Source organism: Periophthalmus magnuspinnatus, chromosome 19, assembly GCF_009829125.3.
Source record: "Periophthalmus magnuspinnatus isolate fPerMag1 chromosome 19, fPerMag1.2.pri, whole genome shotgun sequence".
Lineage (NCBI taxonomy): Eukaryota > Metazoa > Chordata > Actinopteri > Gobiiformes > Gobiidae > Periophthalmus > Periophthalmus magnuspinnatus.
The window spans coordinates 15,079,122-15,094,286 of NC_047144.1; the positions used below are offsets into that span (position 1 = coordinate 15,079,122).

At 37.5% G+C, this 15,165-nt stretch overlaps 1 protein-coding gene across 1 annotated transcript; it reads right to left on the bottom strand.

The window, feature by feature from the left end:
- Positions 1-683: 683 nt before the first annotated feature.
- LOC117387414 (phytanoyl-CoA hydroxylase-interacting protein-like) lies at positions 684-10,019 on the bottom strand. Its single transcript, XM_033984921.2, has 6 exons — positions 9,968-10,019; positions 5,726-5,913; positions 4,899-5,073; positions 3,712-3,829; positions 2,375-2,555; positions 684-1,060 (listed from the first exon to the last, which is right to left on the bottom strand). Exons 1-6 carry the CDS (start codon positions 10,017-10,019, stop codon positions 686-688), a joined length of 1,089 nt encoding a protein of 362 aa, XP_033840812.2. The 3' UTR covers positions 684-685.
- Between the last annotated feature and the right edge of the window lie 5,146 nt (positions 10,020-15,165).

A 15,165-nucleotide genomic window follows, 5' to 3' on the forward strand; every position in this document is an offset into this window, starting at 1 on the left:
GACCACGAGTATCATAGCAACCAAAGAGCCAATCCGGAGTGAGGCCGTTGAAGGTAACCCCTTTCTGCACGCTCTCTGATTTAGCAGTGAGTGGGCAGTTAGCAGCGCTGTCAATCAAAACTGTTGCTAACGCTAGCAGGAGCGACCTTCGGGAAAGAGGAAAGGGCCTGATTTGTCTGTTATTAATGTTCATATCTTGATTTACAGACACAATAAAATAAAAATACCAGCATCATGTAGAGCGGGTTAATACAAACATTTTAAGACCAAAATGACGAGTCTGACAGCTGCAGTTACAGAGAGAGGGGCCACAGTTTTTCAATAGAAAGTGAGTTGGAGCCAGAGTCGATGGAGCCAGATGCGCGCCCATGATCACTTCCTATTTGGAACCTGGCAGCTAGCAGGTTAGCTATGTGCTTTTATGTACAGTCTATGGTGTATTTGAGCAATTTGTGGCTTTTGCTGTCATTTGTTCACATTAGCAACTCAATTCAAAATGGCCGCAGGTGGTATTTTTGTCACATGACTCTAAGCTTCCTGTTATATGCAACATTTAGAGGACTTTTTCCCATTCAAATGATATAATATTTAGCTTCATATTATTAATCAACAGTCCTATTTTGTCCTCATTCTGAAATCCATAGATTGGACCTTTAATTACAAGCTTTCTGCCTTCAGTCCCATTTTACCGCCCAACGCTGATGTTACAGACTTTACAGCTTGGATCTTTCTTAGCGTTTGTCGTGGATAAACTCATAAGTTGATGTCCACTGATTTGCGTTACTATCCCCGAAGCCAAATCCACCGGCTCCGTAAAAACCACTTCCAAAATAACATCTTGGGCGTGTTGGAAATGCAGAGAGCCGTCCTCCATCTTGGTACAGGAGAGGAGAGGGTTGGAGGAGCGGTCCAGAAGAGGCAGGCGTTCCTTACAAAAGAGGTCCCCTTTGGATCCCTCTGGGGCCAGGACTACAATGACGTAATGGTAGGAGGTGTACATGCAATAGAAGTCACCGAAATAAAGATTGGTGTTTTGGTTGAAGAGGAGGTCGGCTTGGATCTGTGGGCAGTCAGGACCAAAATTAATAAACTACTGAAAATAAAACTGGTATTGCATTTCTCTGCAGTCCAGTTAGTATGTAATAAATAAACCATAAATAACAAAAGATGAAGTTCAAATCTGTTGACTGGACAAATTGTTGTAGGAGTGAAGACGTTTCTCTGCTCATCCAAGCCGCTTCTTCAGTTCTGCTTCAAATGCTGGTGAACACTGCCTTATATCTATTTGAAGAGAGGGGCCAAGCTACACTGAAACTGTAAACATCTCATTGTTTTGGGTCTGAGGATGGAGTTACAGATGAGGGAAAGTTTATGTCTAAGGCCCCTATTCCTGTTTAAGAAAGGATTCTCTTTCCTAACAAAAATATCTTCTTTAACTCCTCTCTCAGACCATTTCTTTTCTATGGCTAAGATCTGAACGTCACTATTTTCAAAGGAGTGGTCGGAGGAGTGGTTTGAGATGGAGATTTACAGCGGACTGGGGTCCAGAGCAGCTCTCACGCCGGTGTTGGTACATCCTCATATGGAGTGGCTGTTTAGTTTCTCCAATATAAACCTCACTGCACTCTTCACTACACTGAATGGAGTACACCACATTACATTGTTTGTGGCTCAGGGTTTTGTCCTTAGGGAAGATCAAATTTTGTCTTAAAGTGTTTGTAGGTTTGTAAAAGACATGAATCTTGTACTGTCTGAAAAGTTTTTTAGACACACCAGAAAAATTTGAACTTCGTCTTTTGCTATGGATCAGACCTGGATGACTAAGGGATTACGCAGACAAACCATAAATAAGTATACATTTGAACATAGCATAAGAAAATACGATTCTGCCAACTGGACAAAAGTTTTATAGTGAAGACGTTTTGGCGTTCTGGTCAAATCGCTGCCTTATATATATATATCTATCTATCTGAAGGAGGAGCTAACTACACTGAAACTAACACACCTGTTTGTTTACAGTTTCTGTTTGTTGGCTTGGTCTATTGAACTACACTGTGTGAACTGTGTCTGAGTCATATTTTGCACAATCGTTCAGGCCCTTAATAGCTGTTCTCACACCTGTTAGCATACTGGCTAGCACTATTGTTTTCCTAGTTTTGATTTAGGTCTGAGGATGGAGTTGTGAATAGGAGATAAGTGCGTCTAAGCCCCACATTCCTGTTCCTTCACTGTAAAACCAGTTTGTCCAGTTGACAGATTTAACCTGGACAACTGGGGGATTACAGACATACATTTAAACATTTAATTTATAAGGAAAATGCCATGAGTAATATTTTTAATAGTAAGAGTGAATTTTTAAAGTTCAGACTCGTACCTGGAATCTGTATGGCCCATAGGGGGAGTCCTGGGGAGGCTTTCCGGTGTTGAACTCGGTGTTGCAGCTGAAGAAGATTCCCTCCAGTTTGCCGCTGATGGGAGATCCGTGACTTCCACTGTCGTCTTTTACACATGGCAACATTCGACCACACGCTGCATCTCTGGAACAAAACAAGGGCCTGGGGGAAAAAATGCACAAAACTATATTCTGGATTCAAAGTAATGTTTTTTACACAAGAAATTCCTTTGAAAATTGCCTGGATTGAGACTGCAACACACCATTTCAGAGTCTTTCACGGTTCAGTGGAACAATACGCCAATATAAACTATCAGGTGCAATATTTGTGGATTTTCTTTTGGATGTATGTTTTAATAAAATACAAATCAGCTGTGTACTGTCTGCGTATTTTATTGTCCAATAATCAGGAATTGCACTGTTAGCATGCAACTTGTTAGCATTATCGGCAAAATGTATGTTTCTCTGAAAGTTGTAAAAGGCACTTATAAACTCATTGCAGTGAATAATTAGGGAGTTCAGAATGCATAAGGTACAGCTGTAACCAGAAGTTTACATACAATATATAAAAAGACACGTTTTTTTCTCACTGTCTGACATGAAATCAGACTAAACCTTTCCTGTTTTAGGTCAGTTAGGATTACCAAAATTATTTCTATTTGCTTAATTAGAGTAAGAATAATGAGAAATTGATTTTTTGGACAATTTTCCCATTACAATTACTTTTAAATTGTATGACTTGGGTCAATCCTTCTACAAGCTTCTCACAATACTTACCATACTGGAATACTAGAATTTCGGCTTATTCCTCCTGACAGAACTGGTGTAACTGAGACCGCCTTGCTCACACGTCTTTTCAGGTCTGCTCATACATTTTCAATAGGATTGAGATCAGGACTTTGTGATGGCTACTCCAAAACATTGATTTTGTTATCCTCAAGTCACTTTGTCACCAGTTTAACAGTATGCTTCAGGTCCATGGGAAGACCCATTTGTGCTCAGGCTTGAACTTCGACATAATGTTCTTTTCATGATGCCATCTACGTAAGTGAGGCATAATTTTGGACCAATGCAAACTGTTTAAAATGAATTAGTTCTGTTTTTGATGTTTTCTAGACATTAGTATACTAGACAGTAAGAATCTGATACTTTAACTCGAACATTTTCTAACAACTTCCACCATCCAAAGCCTGACCTCTGCTCTAAACCACATGCTTGTACTGACACAGGATTGGCTGTAGACATTTCCATTAAAAAAACTGATCATGGACGATTAGAAAGGACTGAGTCTTAATTGCACAGCTGCCTCAAACACATACCCTTTCTCTTCAAAGTACGCCCTCTGGTGGTTTCTGTAGAAAACAGTGAAGGGGAGCATCCTGCCTGCCAGTGCCTCGGCCTTCTGCAGCAGCTGAGTGAGGTGGACCAAGGAGTAATCTGGAACATTAAAGAAGACATTGTGCTTGTGCCTGCTGTATGGTTATAATCTGTCAGCCGTGGAGCAGATCTATAAAATTGACTTTTCAGAACTTTCAACCATGTTATAACTGTTTCCCCTCTTCATTTACTCACCCGAAGTTATATTCGGAGATGACTATACAATTTTATTTTATTAGTAGGTGATAGGATTTGGCAGCGTCACATAGCCATTTTGTTACAACTGAAAAAAAAATCGAAATGATTTTTTTCAGCGACGTCAGCTCCCATTGGGCAATGGTGCTTTCTAACATGCAGGTCAACTTTTATCAAGTCATTTTAGATAAATGTTGCGATTTAAAATGTCAAAATGATAACATACTTGCACTGCATCAGCCATACATACATTCTACTGTCGATACAATACAATATGATATATTTAAAGTCCATTTGATACAATTTGGGACACTTAATGATTAACTCCATTTTCCCAAAAAATAAACATACATTAAAAAATATATATATATATTTATCTTCCATTTATTGAAGATGAAAGAACATAACAAAGTGCATTTTGTTTTTGTGCATTTTACCAACAAGAAAATATCTGATTGTTACATTGGCCAGTATTACACATCCACAGCTTATACAAGCTCCACATTTACATGTACAGAGACGTGCAGTTTAACTCTAAAGAATCACAACATATCTACTAAAACAACTGTGATACTAAAAATCTTTGTTAAATAAAAGTTAATATGAAATAAACCTGTTTTAATGATGAAAACAGTAAATCAAATGTTCTGCATCAATGAGTTTCTTTCCTTTAAACAAGCCACACCATTGTAGTACTGGGACAGAATCATTTTGTAAAATACACACAGAAAAATACTCTTGGTGATATATATCGATACAGCAGCCCACAATATCGATGCTGTATCAAGAAATGAAATGATACGGTATTTCAATTTTTGCACCCCCCAACCCAGGTATCTTAAATTATAGCTATAGAGGAAACAGCACAATACGTCTGATTTAAGTACCAAATGTCACAATGTTAAAGTTGTACTTTTGCTGTAGCTGTACTGACCTGCGGTGCCAAAGTCCACACTGGCGCTCCATTTGGACACTGTGTAGTCTCCATCCGGGCGTTTGGCTGCCGTCTGCACTGACAGAGTATACTGCGTCCTGGGGCTCAGGAACCAATGGCCCCGCACCGTCATGGGAAGTCGCACTGCTTTGGCCACCAGCTTCGTCGGGACGTCCTGAACACGACCAACGGGATATTTAATGCCACTCTATGTAACTTTTAATCCGAAAAACAGACTGAAATAAAAGGATGTTGTTGTGTTTATGGCACTGATGAGCTTGGGTTCTTACTCAAGCTTGCATTTCCACAAACCTGACTCTACGTGGCCTGGGACTGACAAGGCAAGTATATCTTGCCTTATATATCTCCATGGAGAATGTTCTGAAGTGTAGTTTTAACTTCCTATTTCTATAGAATCATGCAGACGACTGCCACCTCCAGAAAGTTACATAATGTACCTTTAATCATGCATCATGTTTTAATGTATAGGTTTGGTTTCATGGTTATTTTTCTATGCCAAATTATAAAAATGAGCCTCTAAATCTAAATTAAAAACTAACCCTATAACCCATAAAGTATAAAAATGTAAGTATTGTAAGGAAACGCACCATATTACTCGTTTATTTTCTGAAGTATAAAAAAGTGGACTGAGTGAGTGCGACGTCTCCAGAAAAACAGTAACTGATGAAAGAAATTTAACATTAACTTGTCGGCATAGCAACCAGTGTCACTTACAAAGGCATTAGTTTAACAGCAACACATTAATAATTGCATAACAACATCATTACAATATGTTCTTTAAAAAAACATCATAAACTCCTTCTAACCTTGTGTTTAAACTTGTTGGAGTCGGCGTTCTCCTTCTTGTTGAGGTCAATGAAATAGTGAGTGATCCTGTCCCGCTCGCTGCCCTCCAGGTCCCAGCCGATCTTAAAGGAGTCGCAGGTGATGTGGCTGATGCAGATGTGCTGTGGGACGGGCAGTTCCTCTCCGTCGTCCACCGAAGACTCCAAACCTACAGGGAATTGAGAGGGGAGACACATGAGCACGGTTGCCATAGCGATTAAAAATATATTGTCTCGTTTGGGTGATTAAAAGTACTCAAAATGGTGCCTGTGAAGAGGAAGGATGACTATGAGAATATGAAGTTTTGTTGCCATTGCTCGTGAACATAATTTGAAAAAACATGTTTAAATTATTTTCATTCTGAATTTCCACCGGTGAAATTTTAAGTGTGTGTTAAGAAAATTTTAAATAAATAATTCACCTTTTAAATATCCAGACGACCTGTCACAATAACAAATTTTGAAGCATGATATATTGCTACAGATAAATATTGCGATAAACAATAATATTGAAACTACTTTATGCCACTAATTAAGATTTAAAGAAGTGGACAAAGAGAGCGAAAGAAGTAAAGTTAATTGGAGTCAGAGTCGATGGAGCCTGAAGTGCGCCCATGATCACTTCCTATTTGGCACACACACAGGTTAGCTATGTCCATTTATATATACAGTCTATGAGGCGACTGTTTCCTATTGGCCTTTCTCTTCTGCGGGGGCGGGGCTTATAATTAAAGAATCAAAGAGATGAGGTTTTGATGAGGCTAATTCTGACCAATCAAATCAGCAGCATTTCCTGGTCAGATCGACTCACTTAGGATACATTGTTTTTGCTTTGACATCTTGGTTTGGACACGCCCTCTCATTCAATGTTTTTTTTTTTTTAATTTTTTAAAATTATTATTATTATAACTATTTTACACCACATGTGTCAAACTCAAGGCCTGCGAGCCAAACGTGGCCCTCCACATCATTTTTTGTGGCCCTCGACAGGGTAAATTAAAAGGTATGATGGTCTTAAAATGTCATTTTACCAGGAGGACACATATATTACACAGCCAAATTTTTACATCTAGGCAAATTCATATACAATATTTGTAACTGGAATAAATAATACATACAGAAACAGTGAATTAACAAGTTAAAAAAGTAGTTAGATTTATTTTACAACTGGCCCTTTGAGAGCAGCCATTTTGCTGATGTGGCCCTCGGTGAAAATATATTTAACATCCATGTTTTACACTAAAGGTAAAAGAAGCTGTTAACTTGAAAACTACCACTTCATGACATCACAAGGTGGAACAGAGCATTTTGAGCTTTGGAGATGTAAACAGACTAATAATAAAGTGTTACTCAAACATGTGTGAATGAAACAAAACACATCTCCAAGTACGTTTTTGAGGAGGTAACAACATTATAACAAGGGTTAAACCTCACAAGAGTCTATTTTATGTAATATATAGAAGCTTAAAAAGTTAAAGTACACAACTAAAAACACATATATTTTTCGACAAAGCAAAGACTAGCCACTTTCAGGATCTTGCTTCATATATTTGATGTCTTCTGTATGTGTATAAAATGCAAAAAGTGGTAAAAATTGAGAAAAAAAACACTGAACAAGAGGGTGAGTCCAAACCTTTGACTGGTAGTGTATGTAGGACACTTAACATTAAATTCTTGGTGTGCTTTGGGTGAGACACTGGCTCTTTGTCTGTTGTGCCTCAGTTCCTGTCGATAAAAGCAGGAAGTGCAGGAGGCATTCACTCTCAGTGTGGAGGTAATTATCCACAGTCAGAACAAGGCCATGAGCCAGGGACCAAACAAGCCCCCAATGTCCTCCTAACTCCACGGGACACTCAAAAACAACTGCAGAAATACTCACAACCTATGCTAGAGTTTTGGCTATTAAAACTATATTATATAAAATTGACTCTTGTGAGCTTTAAGTCATGTTATGATGTTGTTAGTTCTGAAAAAAACATACTTAGAGTTGTGTTTTATTTCATTCACACGTTTGAGTAACCCTTTATTATTAGTCTGTCTACATCTCCAAAGCTCAAAATGCCCTGATCCAACTTGTGATGCCATGAAGTGGTAGTTTTTAACAGCTCCTTTTACTTTTTGTTGAATAGAGATTGGTAATTCCAGGGTAGAAATCATCCAAATTATTCCCATCAAGTTGCATGGAGTTTAAAAACACAGTGGAGCACTTCCTGTATTACCAATGACATCACAAGGTGGAACAGAGTGTTTTCAGTTTGGGAGAAGAACTCTAAAAATGCAGGGATTGTGTGTTAAACATGTGTGAATGAAACGAAACACAACATCAGGTCTGTTTGTGATGAGGAAACAACATTAGAACATAGATCAGGTAGTGTAATATGTGTGATTGTATGTAATGTATAATTATTTGGCAACAAAACACCTCTAATTCTTACTTGTTCTTAAAGGTGCACTGCATAATTTTTTCATGCCAACTTGTCTCCATGGAGATGTTATTGCTGTGCCTGAAAGGTTCACAGTACAGCACTATGTCCATGGACACAAGCAAAACACATGTATTGAAAAAATAGTGTTATTTTTAATGCCATACTGTGGAACATTTTATTTGAAACAACAACGTCATGGAGACAGGCAGCAACCAGAAAAGTTTCCCAGTGCACCAGCTGCAATGGATAAACACCTCTCTCACTATAACATCTCCTTAAATACCAGCCGCGACGTTCCAAATAGAAAGTGACCATGGGCACCTCTGGCTCCATCAACTCTGACTCCAGTTCACTTTCTACTGAAAAACTGTGGCCCCTCTCTCTGTAACTGCTGCTGTCAGACTCGTCATTTTGGTCTTAAAATGTTCGCATTAACCCGCTCTACATGATCCTGGTGTTTTTATTTTGCTATTGTGTCTGTAAATCAAGATATGAACATTAACAACAGACGAATCAGGCGCCTTCTTTCCTTGAGGTCGCTCCTGCTAGCATTAGCAATAGCTTTGATTGACAGTGTTGCAAAGTGCATGCAGGTAGGGGCATTACCTTCATCAGCCTCACTCCGGATTGGCTCTTTGGTTACTATGATACTACTCCAAATATGAACTCAGTATCAATCTGGAAAATATCTGTTTATGTATCTGTTTGTTGGTTTGTTATTCCAGTGCACTGTTGTAATAGTATTCTCACTTAGTTTGTTGAAATAAACGCAATGTAAATACAGATGGAAATTACTTACAAAACAAGACACTCCTACTACCACTACTACTACTACTACTACTACTACTCCTACGACTACACCCAAACAGCAGTAGTTCTTCATATGACATGATACCAAACCACTTGAAACCACTGGCACAAATAATTCTTTTCAATTTAATAATATTTTTGAGTTAGGGTAAAGTGATTGAATACCAGCTGGGTTTGAGGTATTTCAAAGACTTCATTTAAGATTTTAGGATTCCCCATTCAAGATATGTGATATGTGTTGTTTAATTTGTTAGTTGCTATGACTACGCTATTGAAACCCACAGATATACCGAGACTAATATGCCCCAAGAAAAGCGAAAAAGGCTAGAATAATACTCGATATGACATTCAAATTTCTCCCTAATGTTTTATTTGAATTATACTGTTTAGATCAAATGTACTCGTTATTTTTGACTTAATTTACTATTCATTAAAGAGGTGGTGAAAAGTAATGAAGTAAAAGTATTAAAGTGCTGCACAACCAATTTGAAGCATCTGTACTTTACGTGGGTACTTTTCACTTTACTTCACTACATTTGAGAGCAAGTATCTGTACTTTTTACTCCACTATATTTTTGATCTGTACTGGGAAGTAAAAGTATTTGTTATTATAGTATGAGACCTGCTGAAAAGACGGAGGATTGATTTTTTTATCATGTTCATAACTAAAGCAAAATATACAAATAAAAACAGCTGGGAAAATGATTGATTCAGTCGTTTCTGTTGAACAAAATTAAAAACTCACAAATCTTTATCAAAATGACTGCATTTAAAGCCCTGTAAGATCTCAAAATATGCTTGAAATATTTTTACTTTTTGACTTTTAAGTACATTTTAAATGGGTAATTTAATACTTTTACTTGAGTAGATTTTTTTATGTGATACTTTTACTTTTACTTCAGTATTTTTTGGCCCTGGCATATGTACTTTTACAAGAAAATTTGAAGTACTACAGCAAAATCAAAATAGATATTGATTTCACACTGACCTCTGGAGTCGCTCTGTTGTCTGCTTTTTAAATCCAGTAAAGGACTGTCCATGTTCTTCACAAATTCACTTTATAACTTCAATAACTTCTATAAATATACCTCAAGTACTTCCAATATATGTCTAAACCGTAGTATCGTGCTGTCCAGTCTTGGTAGCCTTAAGATAGTGAGGTAGAAGCAGCATTGAAGAGTGATGTCATTCTGTGGGATTACTGCGTGCTGAGGGAGGAGGATTTACATGGACCGAAGGCAAAAGTGAATTAAACCAGGGATTATATAAGGAGATTAGCGTCCAGAGGCAAAACACCCTGCGTTCATTCAAAGTCCTATTGGAAAAAGCACAACAGGTCCAGGGATGAACGTTTCAATGGAGGTTTATCAGCAAAAAACACAATACCTACTTTGTCTTACATAACAGGACGACATGGTCATTTTAGTTCATTTACTCCTCTGTCATGTTTCTGCTATGAATTTACTGCTTTGACTAGAATGTTCCTCAGTACTGATGGTTTCCAGATTTCAGAATATGATGACACCATATAGACCACGAGTATCATAGCAACCGAAGAGCCAATCTTGAGCGAGACTGTTGAAGGTAACGCCTCTTCCTTAGCAACGCTGTCAATCAAATCTGTTGCTAACGCTAGTGGGAGCGACCTCAGGGAAAGAAGGAAGCTGATTTGTCTCTTATTCATGTTCATATCGTGAGTTACAAACAAAATAACGAAAATAAAAACACCAGGATCATGTAGCGCGGGTTAATACGAACATTTTAAATTGAAAATGACGAGTATGACAGCAGCAGTTACAGAGAGAGGAGCGACAGTTTTCCAGTGTGAAGTGAAAAGGAGCCAAAGTCGATGGAGTCTGTATATCTACAAAGCCTTCATTTCATTGAATAACATGCATTCTTACTCTAACCTTTCCACAGATCTGAACTGTGATTTTGCCTGGTGGCACCGATTGCATGTCTCTATATTAGTGATAACATCTCCATGGAAACGAGAAAGCGCCAGAAAATGTCTCTAGTCTCTTGAATGTTTTTTAAATTATTTTCAAGTATTATCATATATTTAAATTTTTTCCCCTTGGTAAATAGTCACATTTTCCACCTTCAAGACATTCAACGGACACATCAACGAACCACTCACCCATTCACACACACGTTCATACACCAGTGCACACAGACACTGGGGGTGACGTGGGTGAAGTGTATTGCCCAACAACACACAACAGTAGCATTCATCTGTGGGAGCTGGAATCGCACCATCAACCTATGAGTCAGTGGATCTGATCGCTCAACCAATGATGTTTATGTCGAGAGCGGGATTCGAACCAGCAACTGACCTACCGCCTTGAAGTAACAAAAGTAACTATAATATTGTTACCCAGCAGCAAAAAAAACAATTAATATAATAATAATACTGAAATAAATGAATCAGATAAACATGCAAACTGGGGTTAGTGGAAGAAGTACTCAATTTTATTACTTAACAAAAAGTATAGGTACCGCAGCGAAAAAAATACTCAAGTAAAAGTATCACATGAAAAAATGTTAGAAAGTATTAAAGTACCTGTTAATAAATGCACTTAAAGAGTAAAAAGTAAAAGTATTTTGCGCAGTTTGAGATCAAATAAAGATTTTGATAAAGATTTGAGTTGAATTTTGAAACAACTGATTATTTTTCTTTCTGTTTTTATTTATATATTTTAGTTTTACTCAGACTATGAACGTGTTAAAAATAAACCCTCAGCCTTTTCAGCAGGTCTCAAACTATAAAAACACATACTTTTACTTTTCAGTCCTGTTCAAAAATGTAGTGGAGTAGAGAGTGCAGATACTCCCTCTCAAATGTAGTGAAGTTACGTTCCACTGCTGTTTGGGTGTGTATCAGACTACATACTGTATTTAGAGAAAACTGGGAGACATTTTAATGCAAAAATATTTATTCAAAAACATATTACAAATTCATCGGGCATGCCAGGTTTGCACAACACGAAACATTTGAGCTGAGATGGCACATGCACAGAATGACCAGCTTCAGATTTGAAAGGCTTTTTTTTGCTTCATACACAGTTGTACAGACACAACAGACGAATACTTCTATCTCCCATCAACACACAGAAGTTCTGGTTACATTTTGAATCAAGCCCTTTTTATTATTTTAATATTACACAATTCTGACATTCAGTTGTATTTACACAGTTTATAGTACTGGGCAAAAGTCTTACGTTTTGAATGTAAATCGATGTTTTTTCTGGTAAATATAAATGAAAATCTGAACAACAGGGGAGTCGACTGGTGGGGGGGGCTGTTGTCCTGGGCCCCAGTGTCTTAGGGGGCCAGAGCTGGACCCTCCTCCCCCTAAGGTCCTATATTACGCAAAATTGATTCTTGTGAGTGTTTAGCCATGTTATAACACGACTTAAAGCTCACAAGAGTCAATTTTGCGTAATATACTATCTTTAAATACATCCAGTTGTCTTTTTACAATACCCAACTTTAATACAACTGATGCAATATGAAAGGAATTGTATAAGATCTTAACTCCAAATCCCATAAACATGACTTAACTGTCCCCAGATATGAGTAAACATGTTCAAATTAAATACTGCTTTTTGATGCTGCAGAATGAGCCTCACACGAGTTTCTCCTTTGGGTTGCCAGTTTTAATGCTGAAATCCAGTAAGTTAAATCTAAAAAAAAATGTCATCTGATCTGAATGGTCCCTACCCAGCACCCCGGCTTTCCATATATTGAAAAAAACAGCTTTATCTGCAGATTTAGGCACTGGCAACACAAGATTAGTTAAGATTGAACTGCCATTTTTAAAGCGCAGGGTACATGGTGAGTGAAGCGTTTTGCCCAAAGACACAAGGGCAGTAAGAACTCGTCAAAACTGAGATCAAACCAGCAACTTTAAATTTGTAAACTGTGCTCTTATAGTCAGGGGCACTGTAGAATACTTCATCTTTTGGCCAGTACTATAGATGCCATCCATGTTCATGAGATCTCACACATAAAGCCATTGCATAATACATTTTACACTTTGGATAAAAAATAAATTCCCTTTTAACATAAAGTGCTGATGTGACCGGTCCCTATTCCGCCATTTTGAAAACATTAACTTACAAGAAACATTCGCTTCACAAACTCATAACATCGTCCATTTTGGATTTTTATAGACCAGTGATTCTCAAACTGTGGTTCACGTACACTTGTTTGCTAGTACCCAGGTGTATATCAAAAAGAGACTGTTTAATGTGTTAGTCCTACTTTGGTGGAGTCTGATATCTAGTCCTACTTTAGTCCTGGTTGGGATCTGGGTAGAACCATAGACTGTATATATAAATGGACATAGCTAACCTGCTAGCCGTCGCGTTCCAAACAGGAAGTTCTTCTGGCTCCATCGACTCTGGCTCCAATTCACTTTCTATTGAAAAACTGTCACCTCTCGCTCTGTAACTGCTGCTGTCAAACTCGTCTTTTTGGTCTTAAAATGTTCATATTAACCCGCTCTATACGACCCTGGTGTTTTTATTTTGCTATTGTGTCCGTAATTTAACATATGAACAATAATAAGACTTTAGGTTCTGTCCTCGCTTTTCTTAGTTTAATCATGTGTTAGACCTGGTTTGACACCTGGGTTAGATCTAGTTTAGTTCTGGTTTAGACCTGGATTAGTCCGCTTTTGTCTATATAGAGATTTTAATTATAGTCCTTCGAAACCAAAATATTTCCCAACAGTTTGAAAAGAACCGGTCTAGAAAATTTAAACCATAATAAACCTGCTTAAATCAAATTTTGACACAACAACAAAAGTATAGTTCAAGATGCAATTTGACGACCAAAGTGAGACCACCAACAAGGCATTGGCCCATTTTTGCAATAATATAATGGACTAAAACAAAAACATAGCTCAGGTTAGAGATCAAGATTTTTCAGTTCCAATACCGATACCGATATTAGCTGATACTGGTACAGGGATGTAAACTGGCACTTTATTACACAAGAAGAGATCCAGTTGTGTTATATAACCATTATTTCTTCCTCAAATAACTACTGAACAGCTTCGTACGAATAAAAGTTCAAACATTATGAGACGTATGAGCCGGTAAATAGTCCACTGACTCACACATTAGCACGCTAGCTAACTCACTGTGTCTCAAAGCTAACAGTCACTTTCATTAAAATCTGAAAACATAAAATAAACACCCTTTTTAAGTTCAAATTAGTTAAAATAAAGACTAAAACATAATTATTTTTATATATAGAATCAATTATAGAATCAGTTGTTTTAATTTATTATGCCTCAAAATTAGACACAAACATGTAGTTTTTAACATGTTTTCAGTAACATCCACACGCAGCTCCCTGTCCACTGCCTGAGCTTTAAATATTTATTCATTTAGCGTGACTCTGCAAAAACTTCATAGAGATACAGTTGGACGGGAAGTAGTGATGCTAACAGTGAAGTTGTCAGGCGCAGTTGTGCACAAAGTCAATTAAAGCCCAACCAGGGACACATAATCCAGCTCTTTTTCCATTATCAGCCCCGACATTCAGTATTGGAGTATTGGTGCATCCCTAATTCGAGGACCCATGCATTTTTGAGACACAGAAACAGAATTATGATTAAATTTAGGATGGAAATTACCCAAAAATAAAATAAATAAATGAAAAAGCAGGTTTATTATAGTTTTGTAGTCTTTTTGTGTGTGTTTTTTTAACTAGCAGCAACAGTTATGATCCTCTTGACAAACATATTAAAGTGCTTTCAGCTTGGCACAATACGACTCACTCAACAATACTTTAAACTTCACTCAAGTCCTTTGTGGTTTATGCTGATGGTCATAGATGCTGGCTTATTTACATCGAGTTCACATATGAGAGAAAAAGGCCATGTTATTTCTGTATATATATATATATAATCTGATTGTACAGTACAATGGAGAAGTATATAGCAATTATAACATTACCACTCCTGCCTAAGATATGCCCCACTGGGAACAGCAAGTTTTTTCTTTCCAAAACTAGAGGTAACACTTTATAATAACTACATGTCCTTGTATTTGAGCAAAATGTGTCTTGCCCCAGTACAGATATACTGATGTCAATGTGACCGCTATGTTCTTTCAGCATCTAATTATGAAGCGTTATATGGTCAGGAAGTACAATGTCAGCATGCTAGTTGTT